At 45.1% G+C, this 27,166-nt stretch overlaps 3 protein-coding genes across 4 annotated transcripts in view; all 3 read right to left on the bottom strand.

Moving 5' to 3' along the window:
- LOC143956160 (uncharacterized) overlaps positions 1-27,166 on the bottom strand; it is a 482,654-nt gene that overhangs the window by 305,187 nt on the left and 150,301 nt on the right. The gene's annotated exons all lie outside the window — the stretch shown is intronic.
- LOC143956309 (uncharacterized) lies at positions 599-6,367 on the bottom strand. 2 transcript variants are annotated; one of them, XM_077466526.1, is made up of 5 exons: positions 6,253-6,367; positions 5,720-5,824; positions 4,303-4,458; positions 4,125-4,203; positions 599-2,940 (listed from the first exon to the last, which is right to left on the bottom strand). In XM_077466526.1, the coding sequence occupies exons 2-5, from the start codon at positions 5,789-5,791 to the stop codon at positions 1,823-1,825; spliced, it is 1,425 nt and encodes a 474-aa protein (XP_077322652.1). In that variant the 5' UTR covers positions 5,792-5,824; positions 6,253-6,367; the 3' UTR covers positions 599-1,822. The 2 variants fall into 2 exon arrangements, with proteins under 2 accessions (XP_077322652.1, XP_077322653.1); XM_077466527.1 differs by lacking the exon at positions 6,253-6,367 and having other exon boundaries at positions 5,720-6,246.
- On the bottom strand, positions 19,948-24,152 carry LOC143956270 (uncharacterized). Its single transcript, XM_077466478.1, has 5 exons — positions 24,114-24,152; positions 23,586-23,748; positions 21,936-22,055; positions 21,726-21,849; positions 19,948-21,638 (listed from the first exon to the last, which is right to left on the bottom strand). The coding sequence occupies exons 2-5, from the start codon at positions 23,691-23,693 to the stop codon at positions 20,293-20,295; spliced, it is 1,698 nt and encodes a 565-aa protein (XP_077322604.1). The 5' UTR covers positions 23,694-23,748; positions 24,114-24,152; the 3' UTR covers positions 19,948-20,292.

The raw sequence follows: 27,166 nt of genomic DNA, 5'->3' as shown, positions 1-27,166 counted from the left end.
GAGTTTGTTTCGTGAATTTTTGGTTACAAGAAGAACAATAAAGCTTTAAAGGGTACAACTCTAAACTGTTAATAAAGGTAATTGCTTGGATTGGCTCGCAAAAAAACACCATTGCGTCAGGTCAAGGCACCCTCCCCGTTTCTGACACCTATAAAAGACTCCAGTTTTGGAGTTCTGAGCTCCGCCAATGCAAAGCAGCCATTACAAGAGGGTTTCCGCTTTCCTGCAGGAGGGGTGAGACTGTTTTGGCAGAAGTTTAGGGATGGAAAAATCTTGAGGCTTTAGGATGTACCTGTACACCATACTGCGTGGCAGATAGAGGACTTCAATAGTACCCTATGGAATTCTCTTGACCACACACCAACCTGGAGCCAATGGCATTGGAACACAAGCAAAAATGTCACCAGTCATTCCACAGCACCAAGACTGGTAACTACTGAAATTCGATGTATAGCAGTACAACTGTCCTGAATTATGTCTGACTTCTGCATTCTGTCTAAAACTCAAGACAGCGTAGGAAATTATGGAACTTTAGAACAGCTAGGGTTACAGGTTCTCCAGCACTGACACGTTTAATAATAACACTAGCAAAAAACTATTTCCAGAAATGTATTTATTTTTCCTATTAAAGAAGTCTCACCAAACATTTTATATGTTGCCTCTTCCTCCACACAAACATCATCACTAGGTAGGCAGGACAAGGTGGCTTCAGATCCCCTGTTCTACTCCCACTAGCTTTTCACTGGTTGCTAGGACGCAGGCAGCAGGGCTGCACATTGGTTGCTAGGATGCAACGTCATGCTTGTCCAGCTGCCTGCACCATAACAACTAATGATGCCTGCTTCCTAGAAACCAAAGACGCTGTGCGGCCCAGCCACCTGCATCCCAACAGCTATTCATTCTGTGTGGCCTGGCATTCCGGCTCCTAGCAACCATTAAAAAGGCAGAGTGGATGGGACAGGGAAACTGGGTGGGAGCAATCTCACACCCTCTCCCCCTGGCATCCTCACTGAACAGAGGGAGGTGGCAACTGGGCCCAGTGTTATTAAGGCCCACAAATCGGGGCTTCTGTCAGAGAAGGAGCACATATACTGTTTCATTAAAGCCATTTCAACAGGAATGTATAAACCTCAATGTTAGTAATGATCACAAATTGGGCTTCTGTCAGAGAAGGAGCACAGATACTGTCTCATTGAAGGTATTTTGACAGGAATGTATAGACCTCAATGTTCGTAACACCCACAAATTGGGCTTCTGTCAGAGAAGGAGCACAGATATTGTTTCATTGAAGGCATTTTGACAGGCAAGTATAAACCTCAATGTTAGCAATGCCCACAAATCGGGCTTCTATCAGAGAAGGAGCACAGATACTGTTTCATTGAAGGTATTTCGACAGGAATGTATAGACCAGAATGTTAGTAATGCCCACAAATCGGGCTTCTGTCAGAGAAGGAGCACAGATACTATTTCATCAAAGGTATTTTGACAGGAATGTATAGACCTGTACTAAATTTATTAATGCTCGTGAGAGTTCCTATTTAAAGATCTTGTCCAACCAAAAAAAAGGAAATGTGAAAGTGAACGTTGTATATCGGGAAGTGGCTGAAGTACCCATATACATTAAATTATTCATCTTTTTGTTGCCTGCAGCCAAATCCAGGGTCTGATATCCTAACAAGTTATATGTCCGTGTACCTTTCCCTTTACTCCACAAGTAAACAATGAAATGGCTTTAAATGTGGCAAAACGTAATTGGCCACTCACTGAAATAAAGTTTTTTGAAATCTTAAATACTGGAGTTATGTAGCCATTTTAAAAGCATTTAATCGGGTAAATCGTCGACTGAGTGAGCAGTCAGGTGCTTGATCAGGAGGTCCTTCCGGGTAAAACTCTTGCCGCACTCATTGCAGCAAAATTGTTTATCATCTGAGTGTGTGGCTTGGTGACGCACCAGCTGCAATTTGTCGGTAAACCGTCGTGCACACAAGTCACATGAAAATGGTTTCTCCCCAGTGTGCGTCCGCTGGTGTGCAAGGAGCACAGAGCGCTGGTTGAAGGACTTGCTGCAGACTGAGCAGCTGAATGGTTTCTGCCCCGTGTGGATTCGCTGGTGCTTGGCGAGGTTTGACTTTGACGTATAACCTTTGCCGCACTGGGAGCACAAGATCAGCTGCGACCCCCTGTGCACAGCTTGGTGCGAGGCAAGGTAGTGCTTCTCTCGGAAGTGCTTGCCGCACTCTAGGCAAGAGTAGGGTTTTTCCCCGGTGTGAATTTTTGTGTGCTTGGCGAGGTTAGATTTGCTGGTAAAGTTTTTTCCGCACAGCGGGCATGAGAACAGCGGTGACTCGCGGTGGTGGCTCTGGTGTTTAAAAAGTTCTGAGCGGCAGCTAAAGACTTCCGGACACTCTGGGCACTTATAGGTCTTGGCATTGGGTATGGTTGGAGAAGATATGGGGTTGCTCTGACCTATAAAACTATCAATCTCTGTGTCTGAGAGAGGCTGACTGTTTACGCTGGCGCAGTCTACCCCTGTTGGTCCATTTTCATGGCATTGAGGAATGCCTTCGGGTGTTGAGTTTTCACCTTTGGCAAGATGGTCTTCTTCAAGTTCTTCCCCATTGTCCCACAGTTCCTGCTCGTCCTTAATTGGAACCATGGTGAATTCTAGATCCTCACAATCATCAGCCGAGGCCTCTGTCCCTACATCACAAAGTACAGAAGCACATGAACTTAACTGATGGTCCTGGAACTTGCCGGTGTCCATGCCTGGAGAGAAGTATTTCTGTGGATCCCTATGTTTTGATAATTTAGATCCTTCATGCTGTTCCAGTAATTTAGCTCCTTGGTGGGATTGGTTAATGCATTCACTCTGCTCTTGGACATGAGGTTGCTTAATCTGAATGTGTGGTCCCTCCGCCTTATGTTTGCTCTTGGAATTATCTGTAGAAAGAAAAGAAAGACCAGTTAGAGAGAAATTTCCAGACATAGAAAAACTAGGTTTCAAGCAGTCATGACAGCACCTAGTCATAGGACCACCTAAAATGAAGACAAATTTTTCAATAGTTTGTGAGGAAAAGCCAAAATTCACTCAACTCGGAGCAAAAATAATAGCTCAGAATTCCAACCTAGTATCTCATGGCTCTGAGCAAGCTCTGGCTATAGTCACGAGGTGGCCTCCAGAATTTGTGTTAGTTCTAAATGTGGAAGGACAGAAAGCCACTAGAGCAGTGATCTTCAAACTCTCTGGCCAGATGGAGCCCTTTGCTTGCTTTTTCCTTGGCCTCGGGGCACTATTTTCATTCACTGATACCAACAATGGGACATAATTCCCACCTCTGACACCAATGAAGGGGCAAATTCCTCCCAACAATGGGACACAATTCCTCCCAATGACACCAAATATGGGAAACAATCCCTCCCAATGACCAACAATGGGGCCCGGTAACAGCAATGATAGGACACAATCCCTCCCAATAACACCAACAGTGGGGGAAATTCCGCCCAATGACACCAATGATGGGTCACAATTCCTCCCAATGATGGGGCATAACTCCTCCCAATGAAACCAACTATGGGGCCCAATGATAGGGTAAAATTCCTCCCCATGACACCAACAATGAGGCACAATGCCTCCCACTGACACCAATGATGGGGCATAATTCCTCCCAATGACACCAACAATGGGGCCCAATGGTAGGGTACAATTCCTCCCCATGACACCAACAATGAGGCACAATTCCTCCCAGTGACACCAACGATGGGACATTATTAATTCCCACTAACGTCAGGACCTTTTCAACTCCCAATGGCCACAGTCTGCCCCCCTCTAAGTCTGAAGGAAAGTAAACTGGCCGTTTAGAAAGTTTGGAGACCCCTGCACTAAAGGATGCATCACCATTGCCTGGAGAAGGGACAGACTTCAAATAGTGGTAGATAAAAACTATGGTTACATTGCTTTATTGGGAGCATCAAAGGAGAAGAAGAGTTGTATTCCATATAAGGAACTTGGACTTCAAGCTACTCTATGGAAGCTGTCTTAACTGTCTATGGACGTTGAGGGGAGACAATTTCCTTTCTGTCACCAAAGAAATGTCTCTAGCAAATGACGACGGCAACCTTCTTACCCAGCGAGGCCAAGGGTTGCTGTTCCACTATCACAACATCTTCACAAAGATCCTCATAATCTTCTAAACAACCCAAAACCTGCAAAGAGGAACAGACAGTGATGATTTGACACCATATAGGAAACGGCGAACCCGTCTCCCCCTGCTCCTGGATAACGTCATTCTCAGCACCGCTCACCTCCCCTGTCAGCAGATGAATAATGTTGTTGGCAACTTGGAGAATCTTCTTGACGTTTCTCGTCTCGGGTGGAGGATCCACGTTGGGGCTCTGGGTCCTACTCCCTGCGCTGGATACACAGGGGCGGCTGATGGATTTTTCCACAACGATGTACTCCTGTCCATCCAAAGACAATGTTACATGTTACTAATCGCAGCCTGTAACACACTCCCATAATCCTCCTCACCTCTCCGGTCAGGTCTGTGTTTTATTAATAGAGATAAGAGCGATGTCATGTGACCTCCCAGAATCCTCCTCACCTCTCCGGTCAGGTCTGTTTTTTATTAATAGAGATAAGAGTGATGTCATGTGACCTCCCAGAATCCTCCTCACCTCTCCGGTCAGGTCTGCGTTTTATTAACCACTTAACAACCGCCCATAGCCAATTAACGGCTTCAGGGCGGTTGTTTAACTCTGAGAGGCCGTTAATTAACGGCCTCCCAGAATTCTGCTCCCCTGGGGCGGGCACACGAGAGCATCCGTGACCATCACGGATCACGGAGTGATCACTTGTAAACAAACCGGCGTCATCTTATGACGCCGGTTCCTCCCTCCTCCTCTCTGTACCGATCGGTGGAGGGGTAAGAGATCGGTGTCAGCAGCACTGTGGGCTGCATCTGCAGTGCCCACATCGCTGCTCACCGAATTTAACCCCTCCATACCCTGGCAATACTCTGTAATACCCCCCAATACTCTGCAATACCCTCCAATACTCTGCAATACCCACCAATACTCTGCAATACCCCCCAATACTCTGCAATACCCCCCCAATACTCTGCAATACCCGCCAATACTCTCCAATACCCGCCAATACTCTGCAATACCAGCTAATACTCTGCAATACCCGCCAATACTCTGCAATACCCCACAATACTCTGCAATACCCCCCAATACTCTGCAATACCCTCCAATACTCTGCAATACCCCGCCAATACTCTGCAATACCCCGCCAATACTCTGCAATACCCCGCCAATACTCTGCAATACCCTGCCATAAATTGCCATACCAGGCCATACTTGGAGATACCCTGCAATACCCAGCCATACACAGAGATACCCAGCCATACTCGGTGATACCCTGCAATACCCAGCCATAGACGCCCCTCACTGCCCTCCAAAAAGGAAAAAAAAAAAAAAAAGGACAAAAATTTCATATAGGTCCAGTGTTGCATGACTGAGTAATTGTCATTCAAAATGTGAGAGCACCGAAAGCTGAAAATTGGTCTGGTTATTAAGGGTGTTTAAGTGCCCAGTGGTCAATAGAGATAAGAGTGATGTCATGTGACCTCCCAGAATCCTCCTCACCTCTCCGGTCAGGTCTGTGTTTTATTAATAGAGATAAGAGTGATGTCATGTGACCTCCCAGAATCCTCCTCACCTCTCCGCTCAGCAGGTGAATGACCTCCAGCGTCAGGCTTAGCATCCTCTCCGTAAAGTTCTTCTTGTCCATCTCTAGAGCATCGGAGGGCGTTGGGTTCTCCACCTATACAGAAACATCAGAGAAGAACGGTGACAGTAAAACCAAATTTTACAAACATCTGTTTATATCGGATTTTGGATACAGTTTCTCATGAATGCCTGAATTTGCACAATGAAGAAACATCTGAATGTCTCCTCCTGAGAAGTGGCAGCGGTGCACTCTGGGAAATGGTGGAGCGGAAATTGTGGCCCCAGATTGTCCAATTGTCACCTCCCACATTGTGGCCCCTCCTACTAACCAGGATTATTTATAATAGTGGCCCTGCCAATCATCCATTCACCTCTTTAGCCCCCTCTGTGTAAACCCCTATATGGATCAAGGGTTTTATATGAAGTCTATGAGTCTTTATATAAAACCCTTAATAAAAAAAAAATCAACCAACATTCATTACTTTAGGTGGTAGAAAACCGAGATGTTACAAGAAAACTCACTTCCTTGTACTGCAGGGCACCGGAAATGGCAGCACAAAACAAAACAGGCAGCTGAATACTGCAATGAATGGAGGAAGCTACATGTCACATGATGGCCCTGCGTTCCACCGGACTTCCAGGTTTTTGCGTTTCAACTAGCTTCCTGCTTGTGCTGCCATTCCGAATCTGACCAGGAGATGGCAGGACAGCACCATAAACAGAGTCAGGTTTGCCTGTAACGCTGATTCTGGGTTATTTCACTGCCATCTAGTGTTCAATCTGCACATTGCAGATAAAATTATAATGTGCTGATTTTCACCCTAAAAAAGTGCATTATTTGGTAAAGCTGAACTACAGCTATGATCTTAAAGTGTTACCAAACCCAGGAGCAGTTCACTACATCTGGTCTCCCAGAGTACGCAGAACATGTAAATTAAATTATTTTAGTAAATATCAACTGCTAAATATCTTTTTCTCATCAGCAGTATATAGCAGTCTTATGACTTCTATCGGTGTCTGGTTGAGGCTTGTAGGAGGAGTTTTCATTCTCCTCTGACTGTCCTATGAGGCTGCAGGACCCCTGGTCACATGCACTCCCCCCCCGGAAAAAAAACCTATCTAGCAATACACACCAAACTGAGCATGTGCAGAGTTCCTCCAAGGCCCTGTTTTATCAGCAGATGGATTGGGGACAGTGGAAGAAGGGGTGGATCAGAGGATCAGAGAAGATAGGATCAAGCAGCCTTTTTACACAATGCAGAGGATTAACCCCTTAGGTTCCACAGATTTTTTTTTTCAAATTTCCTCATTTCTGTTTTTTTTTTTTTTTTTTCCGAATTTCTGAATTTCTGTTTTTTTTACGAATTTCCTATTTTTTTCTAATTTCCAAATGTCCATTTTTTTCTAATTTACAATTTTTTTCTAATTTACTAATGTACGAATTTTTTCCAATTTACAAATTTTTGAATTTACAAATATATTCGTAAAAGTTTGTTAAATGGTTTTTCATTAATTTGGATATTTCCGAATTAATGAGTTTGGTCGAAATTTGTTAAAAAAACGAATTCGGAAACAAAACGAATTGCACGTCTACTGTACATTATTAAATCAGTTTTCATATTTCATACTTGAGAGAATGCAGTGGAATATGGAAATCGCTGATTGGCCCTGCACTTGCACCTGCCTTCCGGGTTTGGCTAAACCCAAGCAGATCCCTGGTTAGCACTCATGCTTCCAGCACTGGGGTCTTTGGGCCAGGACCCGCATGGTGCTTTTATGCTCTCCCTTGTGTAGGTTTCCTTACGGTATTCCAGTTTTGCATGGACATGTTGGGAGGTTACCTGGCCCTGGTATGTGTGTACAGATTGGCTTTACACATGTGTTATTACCTACCTCATAAAAAAAGTTGCCACCAAGAGTTGGATATTATATGCCTATCCATGCTAGCACAGGCTAGTGCAGGATCTCAGGAGCCCTAGACCACCAGGTGGCTCCAACATGCAATGAAGGACCATCTTCCATGGTTGACACCAGACACCTTCCTTCTCTGACTCACTCTTGGCCATTGGGGTTCCTTATCATAGAGATGGGCCAACAGTGAGGCAGAGGTGGCAGGTTCCATAATGCAGAAGAATCTGATCTGTGTTTTACGTATCGGAATGCCCCGCGGAGTGGGGTATCACCCACATTCTGGCTTCTGGAGGCGGTATCAGGACATCTCCAGTGTCTCATGAAGGAACCGACCTGAATGAAGACAAGGTTTGCTTAATTGGGAGTTCGGGTATGCTGAACCGCTAGCCGACCCGTCGGCTCTTATGCCCCGTACACACGATCGGACTTTCCGACAACAAAACCGTGGATTTTTGTTCAAAGGGTGTTGGCTCCAACTTGTCTTGCATACACAAATGTATGAGACCCCCCACCTCTCCTCAAGGCTGGAAAGCATCAGACCAAAAAAAATAAATGAACGATCCGATGCTTTTCAGCCAAATCCCCGGCTTTGTTTACCTTTGGCGGCCCGAACGTAACATCGCGCCCGGGCCTCCCAGAGTCATAGAGATTTCCAGGGGGGCCACCTGTTCCTCGGTTTTCTCTGTGACTTTCATCTGGCGGATTCCATCCCCGGCTCGCCTATTGCACAAGGGGGGGGGGGAGGCGGGATTGGGGGGAGGGGGACGTCCCCTCTCGCCGCCGGTAAGAACGATCAATCGGCTGAACAGCCTCTATGATTGTTCTTATGGTGTAGGTCAGGGATATGCAATTAGTGGACCTCCAGCTGTTGCAAAACTACAAGTCCCATCGTGCCTCTGGGCAGGGCTGGTGCAAGGATTTTTGACACCCTAGGCGAAACCTAATTTTGCCGTCCTCATTGGCTCCACCCCCCTTTGCCCTGCCCATGGGACAGAAGGCGCCACTATACAGGAAGCATTGGCTCTGCTTCCTCTAGCACTGGCTGTAATTACAGTACCAGTCGGACTGAGTTAGTTACATGCTGCAGCCTGCAGATGCCGGGCGCCCCTAGGTAGCAGTGCACCCTAGGCGGCTGCCTAGTTTGCCTAGTGGTAGCGCCGGCCCTGCCTCTGGGTGTCATGCTTGCTATGCCTCATGGGACTTGTAGTTCTGCAACAGCTGGAGGTCCACTAATTGCATATCTCATGTGTAGGGAATCACCGGCTGCAAAAAAATATCTGAATGATGCCTGCAGCTGCACCCATCATTCAGATGTCACCATTGGAAACCGAGGACATCATATGATGGCCTACGGGAGGGAAATGGTTAATGTCAGATTGACTGCCGCACTATTGCGGTTCATTTTGGCCAAAATTTATGAAGAATTATTTTTTTTTTATTTGTTTATTGGATATGTTTTATAGCAGAAAGAAGAAAATATTTAAACATTTTTAAATGCTTGTTTTTTATTTTATTTATATCGCTAAAAAACATAAAAACGCAGAGGTGATCTAATACCACCAAAAGAAAGCTCCATTTGTAATAAATTTCATTTGGGTGCAGCATTGCATGACCGCCCAATTGGCAGTTTAATGTGGCACAGTGCTGAATATCAAAAAGTGGCCTGGTCATGAGGGGGGGGGGGGGGGGTTAAAATGTTTTGGAGCTGAAGTGGTTAATGTTGGTTCAGCACCAAACTGAAGCCACACAGTTCCATGGAAGCTTCAACAGAAAATGAAAAAACTGAACTGTGGGCCTTACCTTCAATCTTGCAAAAATGGTAGAGGCTCCTCTGAAATGGCTTACTCTGCTTTTATTGCACACTGTGAGCTTCTCACAATTTTATTCAGTTCTTTCGATCATGGTAGCTCAGGATCACATGTAGGCATTGTCAAAAGTATTGGGACACCTGCTTTTACACTCACATGAACTTTAACCACTTGCCGACCGCCGATATACGTTGGCACAATGGCAGCGGTAGGCAAATGGGCGTACCTGTACGTCCCCTTTAAATGGCGGGGCTAGTGGGCGGGTGCCTGCCACCTAACTGTGCCAGCGGAACGTGCTGTCCCGCGATTGCGTCACAAAACCTCAGAACGGGGAAGTGCCTATGTAAACAAGGCATTTCCCTGTTCTGCCTTGTGACATGACAGAGAGCTACTGCTCCCTGTCATCAGGAGCAGCGATTGCTGTCATGTGAGTGGAAGCCCACCCCCCCAGTTAGAATCATTCCCTAGGACAGACTTACCCCTTGATCGCCCCCTAGTGTTGAACCTCTTCCCTGCCAATGTCATTAACACAGTAATCAGTGCATTTTTATAGCACTGATCGCTGTATAAATGACAGCGGTCCCAAAATAGTGTCAAAAGTGTCCGATGTGTCGCAGATTGCCGCCATTACTAATAATAAAAAATAATAATAATAATGCCATAAAAGGATCCCCTATTTTGTAGACACTATAACTTTTACGCAAAAAAACAATATACGCTTATTGTGATTTTTTTTTACCAAAAATATGTAGAAGAATACGTATCGGCCTCAACTGAGGAAAAAGTGTATTTTTTTATATATTTTTTGGGGATATTTATTATAGAAAAAAAAGTAAAAAATATAGCTTTTTTCAAAATTGTCGCTCTTTTTTTGTTTATAGCGCAAAAAATTAAAAACCGCAGATGTGATCAAATACCACCAAAAGAAAGCTCTATGTGTGGGAAAAAAAGAACGTCAATTTTGTTTGGGTGTAACGTCGCACGGCCGCGCAATTGATAGTTAAAGTGACGCAGTGCCGAATCGTAAAAAGGGCTCTGGTCAGGAAGGGGGTAAAATCTTCTGGGGCTAAAGGTTAATGGCATCCCAGTTTTAAGCTGGCCATACACTATAACATTTTCTTATTCAATTTCAATTTACCTTCAACTATGTAATGTCAGGGCCTGCCTGATTGCATACAAATTGAAGAGTTTAGGTTTGACCTCATATTATATGGTTTTGGTAAATCTAAAGGAAAGTTGAACAAGAAAATTGTATAGTGTATGGCCAGCCTTAAGTCTCGTACACACGATTGGATTTTCGGCAGACAAAGCGTCAGTGTATAAAGCTGGTTGCCCTTTGGATCTAGTATGGATTCGGCGGGGACCCCCACTCCAAAATTTTAAAAAAACGGTGTGGGACCCCCCCCCCCCCCAAAAATCCATACCAGACCCTTATCCGAGCATGCCACCCGGCAGGTCAGGAAAGGGAGGAGACGAGCCAGCGCCCCCCTGAACCGTACGAGGCTGCATGCCCTCAACATGGGGGGGTGGGTGCTTTGGGACAGGTGGCGCACTGCGCCCCCCCACCCCAAAGCACGTTGTTGATGAGGACAAGGGCTTCTTCCTGACAACCCTAGCCGGTGGTTGTCGGGGTCTATGGACGGAGGGCTTATCGAAATCTAGAAGCCCCCTTTAACAAGGGGACCCCCAGATCCTGGCCCCCACCCTATGTGAATGGGTATCGGGTACATCGTACACCTACCCATTCACCAAAAAAGCAGTGAAAAGTTAAAAAATTAAAAAACAAGAGCCAGTTTTTGACAAGGTGCCAGCTTCCTTGGCTGAAAACGATAGGAGGGTTCCGTTTCATTTAAAAAAAAATAACATTAGATATCGAGGAAGGATGAACAAAGAAAGGCACAATAAGAGCAAATTCAACCAATAATAAAAGGAAAAAAATGCCACTACACCAATAAAGGATAAAATGTATTTTATTTTCCACAATGCAATCTCCAGTTTATTCTAAGTAGTAGTCCTGAGTTTGAGAATCATCTACAGTAGACGCTTTTAAAGCTTTTCGTTCATTCTTAAAGAGCACCTGTCTGGTTCAGTGATCAGGTCAATACGGATCAGGACATTTCCCAGTAGACTTCGATGCCTTTTTATGAATGGTCAATAGTTTAAAATGTGCAACTGTTACTCTACATGGTTGGTCACTTTGATGTAGTTCTTCATACCTACAAATGGACTTTCTATGGGTTTATGGCTGAACCCTCGGCCTTCATGTATGTTATTGTCGCTGTTGTTTGTACACGGACTAGGATGACAGCTCTATTTTGTACTTGATTTTCTTATCCTATAATGTCCTATTGTTATTCGAAATCTTAATAAAAAGACTGAAACAGAAAATGTGTAACTGTTCTGCCAATAATGGATATTCTCAGACACCACTTGCTATGGAAATGTGCAGCCCGACTCTTGGCCAAGTTGGACTTAAGATGTTCATTTTCGTATACTCCACATCGGTCTTCCTCCCACAATTTGGCAAAGCAACCTTCTCCCTGCTACAAGTCTTTTCGGGTTCAGTAAATGCCAGAGAAGTGACCCACCATGTGACGGGAGTCACTTTGGGTGGGGGTCCCATGGAACCAAGAATCCCTTGGAGAGGTTGGATAACCCTTGTTTCAGCTCCCCATACACTTCCTATGTCTAAGTCACCCTGTGTCATTAGGAGGGGCACAGGGTGACGGAGAATATGATGGGCAGCAATTTAATGGACACTGAGCATATGGTTTGGTTTACTTAAAGCGGAGCTCCACCCTAAATTGGAGCTTCTGCTCACTGGAACCCTCCCCCCCTCCGGCGCCACAATTGGCACCTTTCAGGGGCGAGGGGGGTGCAGGTACCTGTACAGTACAGGTATCTGCACCCACTTCCGGTATAGATATCTGCAGAATATACGCCCCTTTCTGAAGGTCCCCCGCTGTCTGCTGGGAAACACACGGATCCCAGAGACAGCGGGGACCATCCTTATTGCGCAGCGCGACTCGCGCATGCGCAGTAGGGAACCGGGAAATGAAGCCGCAAGGCTCCACTTCCTGATTCCCATACCCAAGATGGCGGTGGCAGAACCCGAGAGACGATCGAGAGATCGGCTTCAGGTGCCGACATCGCGGGCGCGCTGGGCGGGTAAGTGTCCTTATTTTAAAAGTCAGCAGCTGCAGTATTTGTAGCTGCTGGCTTAAAAAAAAAAAATGGCGGAAATCCCGCTTTAATGTGGAACAGTAATATTTATCAACAATATCGCTCAGGAAATCTATGATACATTAATTCCACTGTATCAGAATGATGGAACATTGTAGGAGTTTTGTAGACTGTTGCCATGCCATCTGCAATCCCTGATTAATCAAAGCACTGCTTAGATGTGGATTCTATGGTCTTCAATGTATGAGCTGGTCCATCTGCTACTGGGGGCTTCTACTATTGTGTGAAGGTGTTCTGTGTTTATACTTATAATAATGTGTATTGTGTCTTCTGAGCTAGAAGACAGCAATTCTGACCTGGAAAGGTCAGACCTCTAAGTCACCTAGGCTGGTTAAATGACTAGTTAATTAGCTCATGTTAATTTATGCTTCTGGTTACAGTTTGTATTGTTAGGGCAATATGATCAGGAGGGGGAACCGCCTTCTCAAGTGTATAAAAGCCTGTATTCTTGTTCAAATAAACAGTTATTATTCTGGATTACTCCAAAACTGGTATTGTCTAGTTATTGGGGTAACTATAGCCAGACTTGTAGGTCTCGTTTCCAGAACTTGGGAAGCAGCTTCTTGGCAGGGATACCCAAGCAGGGAGTCCAGAGTCCGTCACACACCACATCACCAAATTTTGCATGAGCTCTTTCTGCTATCATAATTAATCCTCTGTAACCAGTTTTATTATATAATTTGCTTGATTTAAAAAAAAAAAGGCTAATGTTCAACAATTATGCACTTTAATCGCAGGTCTATAAAAAATAAATAAATAAAAAAGGTTAATGGGAGGAGGAGTTAATTTTGGCCAATTTGGCTAAACTAAGGGTTAAATATGAACTTGTTTTTGTCAGTCTGCTTTAACTGACATCATATGCAGATCTGAAGCTCATCCCTTTGACCTGTAGCTGAATGTTAAAGCGGATCTTCACCGTCAAATATAGGTTGCCTCCTCTCCACCCCTTTTCCCCTCCTCTTTGTACAGAGTGCACTTTTTTTTCTTTACCTTTTTTTTTTTTTTCCATGAAAAAACTTTGAGCCTGCCCCTCATGAACGTCACTTGTCTAGGTGAATGACATGCATTATGCCCATTGTGCCTCCTGGGATATGCACGTTACATATCCCAGGAGGCAAAGTCCTTAGTTGAAAAAGTAGAAGGGGGCGTGGGCTTAGTGGCACGTCGTTACTTCACATAAGAAGATGGCGGCGTGGGACTGAGCAGGTGCAGAATCCTGAGAGGATTTTGCAGGAAACCACTGGACGGATCAGTACAGTGTCTTGAAAAAGTATTCACACCCCTTGACATTTTCCACATTTTGTCATGCTACAACCAAAAATGTAAATATATTTTATTGGGATTTTATGTGATAGACCAACACAAAGTGGCTCACAATTGTAAAGTAGAAGAAAAATTATAAATGGTTTTCAACATTTTTTACAAATAAATATGTAAAAAGTGTGGCGGGCATTTGTATTCAACCCCCTTTACTCTGATACCCCAAACTACAATCTAGTGGAACCAATTGCCTTCAGAAGTCACCTAATAAGAGAATACAGTCCACCTATGTGTAATTTAATCTCAGTATGAATGCAGCTGTTCTGTGAAGCCCTCTGAGGTTTGTTAGAGAACTTTAAGGCCAAGGAACACACCAGACAGGTCAGGGATAAAGTTGTGGAGAAGTTTAAAGCAGGGTTAGGTTATAAAAAAAAAAATTCCCAAGCTTTAAACATCTCACGAAGCATTGTTCAATCTATCATCCAAAAATGGAAAGCAACTGCAAACCTACCAGGATATGGCCGTCCACCTAAACTGACAGGCCGGGCAAGGAGAGCATTCATCAGAGAAGCAGCCAAGAGGCCCATGGTAACTCTGGAGGAGCTGCAGAGATCCACAGCTCAGGTGGGAGAATCTGTCCACAGGACAACTATTAGTCGTGCACTCCACAAATCTGACCTTTATGGAAGAGTGACAAGAAGAAAGCTATTGTTGATAGAAAGCCATAAGAAATTTGGCTTGCGAGAAGCCATGTGGGGGACACAGCAAACATGTGGAAGAAGGTGCTCTGGTCCGATGAGACCAAAATTGAACTTTGTGGCCTAAAAGCAAAATGCTATGTGTGGCAGAAACTAACACTGCACATCACCCTGAACACACCATCCCCACTGTGAAACATGGTGGTGGCAGCATCATGTTGTGGGGATGCTTTTCTTCAGCAGAGACAGGGGAGCTGGTCAGAGTTGATGAGAAGATGGATGGAGCCTAATACAGGGCAATATTAGATGAAAAGCTCTAATGCCCTGTACACATGGTCGGACATTCCGACGACAAAATCCATCAGATTTTTTCTGACGGATTTTGGCCCAAATTTGTCTTGCATACACACGGTCGCACAAAGTTGTTTGAAAATCCGATCATTCAGAACGAGGTGATGTACAGCACGTATGACAGGACTATAAAGAGGCCAGTACCCAATAGCTTTCGTATTGTCATTTATTCTGACCATGCATGGCACTTTGTGCGTCGGAATTGTCTACACACGATCAGAATTTAAACGATCGGATTTTGTTGTCGGAAAATTTTAGATCCAGATCTCAAACTTTGTGTGTCGGAAATTCCGACAGAAAAATTCCGATGGAGCCCACAAATGATTGGAATTTCCAACAACACAATCCGATCGCACATTTTCCATCGGAAAGTCTGACCGTGTGTACAGGGCATTAGAGTCAGCAAAAGACTTGAGACTGGGGCGGAGGTTCACCTTCCAACAGAACAACGACCCGAAACATACAGCCAGAGCTACAATGGAATGATTTATATCAAAGCATATTCATGTGTTAGAATGGACCAGTCAAAGTCCAGACCTAAATCCAATTGAAAATCTGTGGCAAGACTTGAAAATTGCTGTTCACAGACGCTCTCCATCCAATCTGACAGAGCTTGAGCTATTTTGCAAAGAATGAGCAAAAATATCACTCTCTAGATGTGCAAAGCTGGTAGAGACATCCCCAAAAAGACTTGTAGCTGTAACTGCAATGAAAGACAGTTCTACAAAGTATTGACTTCGGGGGGCCTGAATACAAATACACGCCACACTTTTCAGATATTTATTTGTATGAAATTAATTTATCATTTACCTCCCACTTCACAATTATGTGCCACTTTGTGTTGGTCTATCACAGTGATGGCGAACCTTGGCACCCCAGATGTTTTGGAACTACATTTTCCATGGTGCTCATGCACTCTGCAGTGTAGTTGAGCATCATGGGAAATGTAGATCCAAAACATCTGGGGTGCCAAGGTTCACCATCACTGGTCTTTCACATAAAATCCCAATAAAATTAATTTACGTTTTTGGTTGTAACATGACAAAATGTGGAAAACTTCAAGGAGGCACATAGCACTGTATATGAAAGGGTTCTTCCTATAACAATGTTTAGACTTGGCTCGAAGAAAAAAGGGTGGAGAGGCTGGAGATTAGCTTTAAGTATCAATTTTACTTTGTATCTCTCTATCTGGCTCTGAGCAATGTACACTGCGTCAGGAGGTCTGTTATTTCTTTTTACTGAAGAAACCTGTATGGACAGCATAACCCGGCTGTCATTTTGACAGCAGGGAATTGGCAAGTGCAAGGAGAGAAGGGAGCAGCAGAAAGAACAGGCCATTCTTTACACATCCTGTGTACTTTGATCACATTTTTTCTCAATGTTTGTAGTATGTACAAGTGTCCACTAAAGCCCCATACACACTATCAGATTATCTGCTGAGTTTTTCCAAAAGATTTACCAAAACCATATAATAGGAGGACAAACCTTAGGAGTTTCAATGTGTATGCAATCAGGCAGGCCCTTCTACTACATGGTTTTGGTAAATCTGAAGGAAAAACTCAGCAGATAATCTGATAGTTTGTATGGGGCTTTACGATTACTACTTTGTGGCTTTGGCCCGTAACTTTTAGGAACGGTCAATCGTGCCGAGCGACATACATTCCCAGCAGATCCCTCACATACATGTGACACGACTGAGCCCTGAGCGCTGTAGCATAAGACAGTATATTTTACTAGCAGGTAGGTTAGCAGGTAGACCAGTGTTTCTCAACTCCAGTCCTCAAGGCGCCCCAACAGTTAATGTTTTCAGGCTCTCCATTATTTTGCACAGGTGATTTGATCAGTTTCACTGCCTTAGTAATTACCACAGCTGTTTCATCTGAGGGAAATCCTGAAAACATAACCTATTGGGGCGCCTTGAGGACTGGAGTTGAGAAACACTGAGGTAGACAATTAGAGGTATGGCTTAAAATAAGTACCATAGACCTGACTCAGGTAAAGCCTGACCAACCTTTCATATTTTGTTATCATTATTATTTTTTACAACATTTTTGTAGTGAACAGCACACTGATTGAGGTGCCGCATTCAAAGGTGACAGGTCCTCTTTAAAGAATGGTAAACCGTTATTTTTATGGTCAAGCTGATATCCCGAGCCCTATATCAAGGTGTGCGCACATATATGGAATATTTTACTCCACCATATAAACACGACTAAAATTCAGTTCACTTCACTCCAGTCCATCTTTTTTTTTTTTTCCTTCTTCTCAGTGCTCTTCCACCTAATGAGGAAGAATGAATTAAAGAACGAAATCAAACGCTTGCCTCCTGCTCAACGTTGGTATAAAAACCGCAGCATGCTGCAGCTTTGACATTTTTAAAATCGCAATGTGAAAAATTGGATCTTCATTGGAAGTAAAAGACGTTGGTGTACACCTCCCCATACAACATCTCTTCAGCAGGTTCATGAGGTAGTTGGAGAAGCCGAGACGGAGCAGACAAAGCTAAAATAAGTCGATTCTGACAATGCTGCGTCAAAAGGGGTTACATTTTGCTGCAAAAGTCAACCATCAGAAAATCTTTGCTGCAATTCTTTTCATTGGGGGGAGATAGAACACTGCACTCCAAGGAAACGGCCCAGGTGTAGCGGAAATGAAAGTAAAAGGGGTTTCAGCTTAGATCCTCCAAGGCAATGTCCCCCCTCCGACATATTTCACCTCGCCTACAGTAGTCAGAGGTCGCTGCATTTTTTTAAATCGTTTTAGGTCAATCATTAGAAAATCTTTGCTGCAATTCTTTTCATGGAAAAAAGAAGACCAAACACCGTACTTAGAAAAGGCAGCTGGAAGTGAAAGTAAAAGCGGTACAGCCTAGCTACTCCCAAGCCACCTCACCCTCTGATGCGTTTGGCCCGCCCACAGGGCTTAGTCGTAGAGATCTTTTCACATTTTAAAACCTTAGCAACCACAATCACATTTTCATTTGCAACCACTAGATGGCGACTCTCAGTGCATACAGTAGAAGGCCACCAAGAAGCCAATGGAGGGTGGCATGCTTTCCTGACAAATGTCCTCGGAGCTGGAGGCCTTCCTCATATGTTCTGTGACACTGCCGCATATCTCAGTCGGAAGAGGTTTGTTTAAAATATTTATAGAACAAGATTGTCATATACAGACGACACATTTCAGGGGACGGACCCCCCCCCCCTCTTCAGGATTATATAACGGTTAACGGGTTTAATCAAGGTGGATTTTGCTTTAATCTGGGGTAGTGTTTCTCAACCTTTTTCCAGTCAGGGTACGGAAAAAATAAATGTAAGTGTCAAGGCACCCCAGGAAGTCCCAACCATGGAAACGCGTTGGCTGTATCTAATATTGTCGTTCGATAAACATTTTAAAGCAAACTTCCAACCGAGATGATAGTTTCTACTAGGTGCTCCCAAACACATATCTAGACTTTCATGTTCAGATAACCGATTTCTCTAATCAGAGAGGCAGCAGCCTAGGGCCTGAATAGGGCCTACACACACACACTACGGGTTCAAAACCTCCAAGGAGAACAACCCCTCTTCATTCCTATTGGTTCCAACACTATCACATACTTACCAGCTACATATCTCTATGTAAATTCTACTGCCCAAAGGTGTGAAGGCATGACCGCCGTGTGGCATTATGTATAATACGGAGTAGTGTTTAGCTGTCGCTTTAAAGTGTATCTTGGACCCTTAACAATTAGAAATGGTGAGTCTACCTGTAAAGCAGAGCCAGTCTTACCAATAGGCCGAGCAGGCTTTTGTCTATAGGTGGCAGAGGCAAATAGGCAGGCTATCTTGTCCTTTTGTGATTTTACTTTCACCAACTATAGAAAATTAAAAATAAGCCAACATCGGTCTAGTTTACATACTGCCACAACAGTCAACCCCATAACTGTCCCTAACAGTAGAGGGCAGCCCAGTAAAGGGCTTCTTGCCCAAAAGACAATGTCCCTACAAGCCAAAGCAATGGCAAGTCATTCTTCTAAACTGACTAGATTCTTTTAGTTGGACCCCAAAGATTGCTTTAGATGGAACCCTATGATAATTAAGAGAGAATTTGACAGTTTGCCCATTCTGGTTGTAGAAAACAGTGGTCTCCAAACTGCGGCCCGGGGGCCTGATGCGACCCTTGCTTGCTTTTCTCTGGCCCTTGGGGCACTATTCCCCCCGCTGACACCAACAATGGCACACTATTCCTCCAAATGACACAAATGATGGGCACTATTCCTCCCACTGACACCAATGATGGGGCACTATTCCCCCCCCACTGACACCAATCATGGGGCACTATTCCTCCCACTGACACCAATGATGGGGCACTATTTCCCCCACTGATACCAACTGATTTCCCCCACTGATACCAACAATGGAGCACTTTTACTCTCACTGACACCAACAATGGCACACTATTCCTCCAAATGACACAAATGATGGGCACTATTCCTCCCACTGACACCAATTATGGGGCACTATTCCTCCCACTGACAACGATGGGGCATCATTTCAGACACCAGGACATTTTCTACTCCTACCTAATACACTGCTTTAGGCTGCTAACCACAAGGCCTGAACTTGGACATGTGGGGGAGGGAAGACATTAAGCTTGGGTAAGCTCCGACACAGACTGGCACAGTGCTTAAACAATCAACAGAGATTAGACACACCCCTGAGGGAGGAAGCATAGCGATAGTGACTAACAGTGGGCAGGGGGGGTGTGAGATACCAAAATCACCTGTCACTTTGATGGGCAAACTAACACATTCCCTTCAACTACAATCTGGGAGGATCTCAGCTGGTGCTGTAAATAGAGATTCACTGACTAATAAGGCAAATATTTTAGGTGAATGTCATACGTTGGTGGCTTCCACTTGGTGGTCTTGCCTTAATCTACATCAACAAATAGAGGACTAAATGTCAAAGTCAGAATATCGATTTTAAAGGAGAAGCTGCTATAACCAACTAAGATTTCTTACACCTTTTGCTAGTAGGCACAGCCCCAACCCACTATACGACACCCTGACAAATTCTATGGCTGCCCCCTGCCCTTGCACTTCTACAACAGGGAAGCTTTCTACCTTGGTTTGGACAAGATCTGCTATTACATGGTAAGAAGGAGTGACCAGAAATAAATGTTAGAAACACAGAGGTGCCAAAAGTAAACTGTTGTAGTGTTTCTAAATGGATGACGGAGCTATGCCACTTGGTATTTTCCCACACTAAAAGTGCCCAAAAGAGTTCTCCTTTATATTAGTTGCCCCTTTAACTGGGCACAAACAGCACAAAGCTGTCCTTCAAGTGGACGGACTGATGCCTCTGAAGAGCCGAGTTGCAGGAAAAACCTTTGCGGCACACGGAGCAGACGTAAGGTCTGTTGCCGCTGTGAATCCTCTGGTGACGGACGAGGGCCGACTTGAAGGAAAAGCATTTGCCGCACTCGGCACATGAGTACGGCTGCTCCCCTGTGTGAACCCGAATGTGACGGGCCAACTCCGAATGGCAGCTGAAGCCCTTGCCGCAGTCTGGACAAGCGTAGAGGACATTTCCCTGGTGAATGACCTTGTGATGCAAGGACAGGCTCGACTTTCGATTGAAAACCTTCCCGCATTCTGGGCACACGTACGAGTTGGCGCTCACATGGCTTTGCTGGTGCTGCAGAAGGCTGTCCTTGCTGTCGAAAAACTCCCCGCACTCAGTGCAGGAGAAGAGGTCGTCGATCTGGCACACAATGATGTTTGAATCCCCATTGAAGCTGACCTCTGTATCAGGAACTACATCAGGCTTGCTGTTCAGGTGGACCTCCTGGTGGAGAAGAAGGTTGGCTTTCGACAAGAAGCTCTTCCCGCACGTGGGGCAGTCAAACTGTTTTGAGTGGGTTTTCTGGTGGGTGACGAGGCCCGACTTGCTTAGGAAGTTCCTTCCGCACTCTGCGCATGTATAGGGGTTCTTGAAGTGGACCAGCTGGTGGGTAGTCAGCTCCAACTTGCCGGCAAAATTTTCTCCACAGTAGTGGCATCGAAAGGGCTGGTTTTGGACCAAGCGGGAGTACAGCACAGAGTCTGGGTCATAAGGCACATCGTAGGCGGTCTTGGCATTGAAGTGACTCTCCATGTGGTCACTGAGATCCGACTCAGTGAAGAAACACTTGCTGCAAACTGAACAGATAAAGGCTTGAGACTCTGTGTGGGTCAGCTGATGTTTGGAAACCCGTACAGAGTGGATAGATGAACCGTTGTGGGTCTTTGAAGATTTCAGACCGCCATTATGTCTCTTATTTAGGTCCCGTCCTTCACGTACAACCGACTTGTTCTGTTCCTTATTGAAGCTGCAATCCCTGGCGCCCTGCTCCGTAGATATCAGGATTTTGGTGATGATGACGTCATCATCTTCTGGTGGTTCCTCCTTGATGTTAGTGGCTGGACATACTATTGAACCCGGTGATGTAGAGCTCCCGTTTTCTACAAATCTTTTTTCCTCACGTGAAGCAATGTCTGAGACAATGTGAGAACTTCCACCATGTTCTGGTAATTTTAGAGTTTCGTCATTATTTGGGTTTTCCAACATGTGGGCCTCAACATCTTCAGAGGTTTCAGTGGCTGGAAGTAGGTCTAATGAGCAGGAATAGGACCAATTAGAGCACAACAATATTATAAACCTGAACACACAAACACCACCATAAATATGTCTCCTCTTACCCGGTGATGTGAGGGGTGGCCGGTTTTTCATCATGACGTCCTTGTAGAAATCCTTGTGTCCTTCTAAATACTCCCACTCCTCCATGGAGAAATAGACAGTGACATCCTGACACCTTATAGGAACCTGACACACACAATGATACAGTCACCATTCAGACACATCCTTTGTCTGTTACTGGATAATGTCCCAGAATTCCCACCCCCGCTCACCTCTCCTGTCAGCAGCTCAATGATCTTCTGGGTGACTTCCAGGATTTTCTTATCGTTTTTTCTCTCAGCGGTTAGGGACGGAGGTGGAGGATCACTGGGCTTCTTTATTGGTCCATAATCCTAAATAATGAGATAAAAACAGTATCACACATCATATTACCCTCCCAGAATCCTCCCCAACTGCCTGGTCAGCTGTGTATACATTAAAGTGGTTGTAAACCCACAAAAAAAAAAAAAAAAGCCTGCAAGACAAAGGCATAATGAGCTAGTATGCATAGCATACTAGCACATTATGAATTACTTACCTGAGATCGAGGCCCCCGCAGTGGTTCTCATACACTGCTCCAGCCGGAGACATCGCTCCCAGAGTTACTTATGGTTATCGCTGGCTCCGGCACTGTGATTGGCCAGAGCCGCGCATGCAGGATCCGCTGGTAACAGCAAACTAGCTGAAGCAACGGCAAGGACATGCCATTGCTTCAGTGTGCATGTGCCGATGAGGTCGGCACAAGTTGATACAGGGGATATCTCCTAAACAAGGGATATGCAATTACATAGTTAGTAAGGTTTAAAAAAAGACACCAGTCCATCCAGTTCAACCTGAGTATCATCGATCCCTACCCTCAAAGAGCCCACAATCCAAGGTCCCCAACTCACATTCATTTACTAGGGCCAATTTTTCTTTTTTTGGACAGAAGCCAATTAACCTACCAGCATGTCTTTGGAGTGTGGGAGGAAACTGGAGTACCCGGAGGAAACTCACGCAGGCACAGGGAGAACATGCAAACTCCAGGCAGGTAGTGTCATGGTTGGGATTTGAACCACTGACCCAATTAGCGGACCTCCATCTGTTGCAAAACTACAAGTCCCATCATGCCTCTGCCTCTGGGTGTCATGCTTGTGGCTGTCAGAGTCTTGCTATGCCTCATGGGACTTGTAGTTCTGCAACAGCTGGAGGTCCGATAATTACATATCTCTGTCTTAAACTGTGCAGGTTTAGGAGATATCCAGGTTATCTACAAGTAAGCCTTATTATAGGCTTACTTGTAGTAAAAAGTGGTTGTAAAGGGTTTACAACCACTTTAATAAAGATAAGATTGAGGTCACGTGACCTCCCAGACGTTTGCGTTTTATTGGCACCAAGTTTGCTGCACCACACACACTTTTTTTTTTTTTTCGCACTTGCCTCTAGGGCTGGGCTTTTTGGCTGGCACAAGAAGAATTTTTTATTCCTGGCTGGAAGGCCAGCCATTGCACAATGGCACTTTCACCACTTTCCTTCCCCCCACTTTTGTGTGTTTGTCACTTATTTTTATTTTTTTTGATTGGTGTACACATTTTGTCACGTCCGACTGGTAGGGTGTAGGTCCTCGGGCCTGCCCTGAAAGTCTTGGGAGGGGGTGGACATAGGCCTTCTGGCTTGGTTCGCCCTCTCTCATGGGGTCTCCCTTCGGGGGAGCCCCACCTAGTACTTGGGGTGGTCTGTTTCGGCAGACCTCCCAGAGAAACGGGGGCCAAACGGGGAAAAAAAATAGAGATATGACTGATGTTAAGTGACCTCCCAGAATCCTCCTCACCTCTCCGGTCAGGTCTGTGTTTTATTAATAGAGATAAGAGTGATGTCATGTGACCTCCCAGAATCCCCCTCACCTCTCCGGTCAGCAGGTAGATGATCTCCAGGGAGAGCCGTATTATCCTCTCGGTCACATGACCCCGGTCCGTCTCCTCGATTGGTCGCTGGAACGCAGACTCTTTCATCCTTCCAGTGACTTTTATAATGCATAAAATGGATTCCAAACCTGCAAAGGTATCCCTGTTAGGAGGAGAAATGTGAGATTATCAATAACAGTAATAATAATGACAACAGAGTGCAGATTATGAGTACATATTCATATTATTATATTATTTATAAATAATATTATTGTTTTAATAATATATCTTCACATTTTTCTATCATGTATTATTATATGATGTATACGTACTACAATAATAATGACAGAGTCTGAGTATGGAGATAAAGGGCAATATAATAAATAGATATATGATATAAATGTACACACATTAATACAATCTATATATAAAACAATAAGGTATATTATTTATAATAAATGTGACTTAGCCAACCACAATGGTAATAGTGAGCCCCGTACTGTCCCCTCTATATAATGACACACTGACCAGTCCGCCTCCTCTGGGCTACAAAAAAACACACCGGATATCCGGTGGACGGAAACAAACAAATGAACCGGAAGTGGAAGTTTGGTTGGGAACAGGGGAAGCGATGAGCGCTGTGCGTGCGCGTCAGCTTCGGCCCCGCCCCCTGCGCGGTAGAGAGTGGGCCAGGCTTAGACGGAATGATCTGTGCCTCGAGCGGCGCAGGCCCCGCCCAGCGCCCCCCCCCTCACAGACGGCATCTGTCTTATTCTGCTACCACCCCCACTCATCCCAGACTCCGCCCACTCCCATAGGTGGCTCCTGTGCAGCGAGAAGATGGGAAGCAGCAGCCTCTGTGCGGAGATCTGGGCTCCTCTGTACCCAGTGGGGGGGGGGGGGGGGGTAATCTATATCCACTTCCTTTAAAGTGTGTAGGGGGTAAGGGTAATCCACAGCGGAGTTCCCCTTTATGGGGTGTAGGAATGTCAGGAGTAAGGGTAATACACAGCGGAGTGCCCCTTTATGGGGTTTAGGAATGTCAGGGGTAAGGGTAATACACAGCGGAGTGCCCCTTTATGGGGTGTAGGAATGTCAGGAGTAAGGGTAATACACAGCGGAGTGCCCCTTTATGGGGTGTAGGAATGTCAGGAGTAAGGGTAATACACAGCGGAGTGCCCCTTTATGGTGTTAAAGAGGGTCAGGGGTAAGGATAACCCACAGCGGAGTGCCCCTTTATGGGGTGTAGGAATGTCAGGGGTAACCTGCAGCGGAGTGCCCCTTTAAGGTGTGTAGGAATGTCAGGGGTAAGGGTAATACACAGTGGAATGCCCCTTTATGGGGTGTAGGAATGTCAGGGGTAAGGGTAACCCACAGTGGAGTGCCCCTTTAAGGTGTGTAGGAATGTCAGGGGTAAGGGTTATACACAGTGGAATGCTCCTTTATGGGGTGTAGGAATGTCAGGGCTAAGGGTAACCCACAGCGGAGTGCCCCTTTATGAAGTGTATGGTCAGAGCTCTGAACATTCCTTAACATTACATTCTTCACAAAGCAGATAAAGATCTTTATTTTAGCCACATGACTGGAACTTTCCAATCTCATTGGCTGGGAGTTGAAAATGTCCCTTTTTTTTGTATAATCCGGATCCTGGTCTCAGTGTGTTGGTTTAGTCCGGAGATCTCCAAACCTCTCAGGAGGAGGAGCTCATCCTGCGCTCTACTGATATCTGCCGGCTGAGAAATCCCTTCTACCAATCTATGAATCGTACACGGATGGATGGATGGATGGGGTGATGGGAAGCTTTTCTGGAATCAACATGAAATTCTAAACAAAAATTCAAACACTTCAGTAAAGCAAAGGAGTTCTCCCATACATCAGAGTCCACCTTAGGAGTTCTCCCATACATCAAGTTCCCCATCAGAGTCCACCTTAGGAGTTCTTCCTAACATTAGGGTCCGCATCAGAGTCCACCTTGGGCATGCCCCCTTACATCAAAGTCCACTTTAGGAGTCCTCCCTTACACCAGGGTCCTCATCAGAGTCTACCTTGGGAGTGCCCCCATACATCAAAGACCACCTTACGAGTTCTCCCTTACATCAGGGTCCCGATCAGAGTTCACCCTTACATCAAGGTCTCTATCAAAGTCCACCCTAGGAGCCCCCCCTTACATCAGGGTCCACCTTAGGACTGCCCCCTTACATCAAAGTCCACCTTTAGAGTCCCCCCCTTACATCAGGATCCCCATCAGAGTCCACCTTGGGAGTGGCCCCCTGCATCAAAGTCCAGTTTAGGATTTCCCCTTACATCAGGATCCACCTTAGGAGTTCCCCTTATGTCAAGGTCCCCATCTGCATCCACCTTAGAAGTTCCCCCGTACATCAGGGTCCCCATTAAGTCTACTCTAGGAGTCTCCTATAATGTCAGAGTCCACCTTAGGAGTCTCCTATGAAAAGAACCTTGGGAGTTCTTCCTTACATCAGGATCCCCATCAGAGTCCACATAGTTAGTCAGGTTGAAAAAAGACACAAGTCCATCCAGTTCAACCTTAAAAACAAATAAATAAAATAAAAAATAATCGTACAATCCAAATACCCAATTTTATGCCCACAATTGATCCAGAGGAAGGCGAAAAAAAACCCCCAGCAGAACATGCTCCAATTTGCTACAGCAGGGGAAAAAAATTCCTTCCTGATCCCCCAAGAGGCGATCGGATTTTCCCTGGATCAACTTTACCTATGTTAGTACCCAGTTATATTATGTACATTCAGGAAAGTATCCACCTTAGGAGTCCTTCTTATATATCAAGATCCCCATCAAAGTTCACCTTAGGAGTCCCCTATAACATCACGGGTCCCCATCAGAGTCCACCTTGGGAGTGCCACCTTACAGCAAAGTCCACCTTAGGAATTTTCCCTTACATTAGGGTTCCCATCAAAGTCCACCATAGGAGTCCCCTGCTATGACAAGGTCCCTATCAGAGTCCACCCTAAGAGTGCCCCCTTGCATCAAAATCCACCTTAGGAGTCCCCCCTTACATCAGAGAAGCAGGATCTTCTATTCTATGGATAGCGTAGGACCCACTAATTTGGGGTACTTTGTTGCAGTAAGTGGGCTTAGCACTATATGACCATATAATGTGACCAAAAACCCCCATATTTTTTTAATATGTTCAGGTGTTTTTATCTAGCCGTGCAGGATAAATGTCATTTTTGTACGTGTGCACTGTAATCTTTTTCTCTGTTTGTATGGTCTTATAGCTGCACCATCTTTGATGCATTTTTTTGGGTGTGCCCCCTAAATCTTTGTTTGTCCACAAGGAATCTGGGACATCTTCTGGAGTTTCTGAAGACCCTGACTACGCATCCACAAGGAACCTGAAGCATATCTACAAGGAACCTGGAGAGCATCTTCTGAAAGAGTTTCTAAATACCCTGATGCAAATGCACAAGGAACCTAAAGCATCTTCTGAAGGTGTTTCTTTAGACCCTGATGTACATCCACAAGGAGCCTGGAGCATTTTCTGAAGGAATTACTGAAGAACATGATTATACGCATCCACAAGGAACCTGGAGCATCTTCTT

The sequence above is a fragment of the Lithobates pipiens genome, unplaced genomic scaffold (assembly GCF_037356315.1).
Source record: "Lithobates pipiens isolate NorthernLeopardFrog02 unplaced genomic scaffold, aLitPip1_a1.2 Scaffold_35, whole genome shotgun sequence".
In the NCBI taxonomy this organism is placed as follows: domain Eukaryota; kingdom Metazoa; phylum Chordata; class Amphibia; order Anura; family Ranidae; genus Lithobates; species Lithobates pipiens.
Note: the sequence above shows the minus strand (reverse complement) of the source record. Positions and strands in the feature narration are given on the sequence as shown.

What these genes read in the sequence shown, in the direction of transcription:
- LOC143956309 (XM_077466526.1), bottom strand. Translation starts at nt 5,791, where the DNA reads ATGGACAAGAAGAACTTTACGGAGAGGATGCTAAGCCTGACGCTGGAG. An exon ending in TTCATCTGCTGACAGGGGAG is followed by an intron (nt 4,204 to 4,302) that starts GTGAGCGGTGCT and finishes TCCTCTTTGCAG; the next exon opens with GTTTTGGGTTGTTTAGAAGA. An exon ending in GCAACCCTTGGCCTCGCTGG is followed by an intron (nt 2,941 to 4,124) that starts GTAAGAAGGTTG and finishes TTCTTTCTACAG; the next exon opens with ATAATTCCAAGAGCAAACAT.
- LOC143956270 (XM_077466478.1), bottom strand. Translation starts at nt 23,693, where the DNA reads ATGAAAGAGTCTGCGTTCCAGCGACCAATCGAGGAGACGGACCGGGGT. An exon ending in TTGAGCTGCTGACAGGAGAG is followed by an intron (nt 21,850 to 21,935) that starts GTGAGCGGGGGT and finishes TGTGTGTGTCAG; the next exon opens with GTTCCTATAAGGTGTCAGGA. An exon ending in GCCACCCCTCACATCACCGG is followed by an intron (nt 21,639 to 21,725) that starts GTAAGAGGAGAC and finishes CCTGCTCATTAG; the next exon opens with ACCTACTTCCAGCCACTGAA.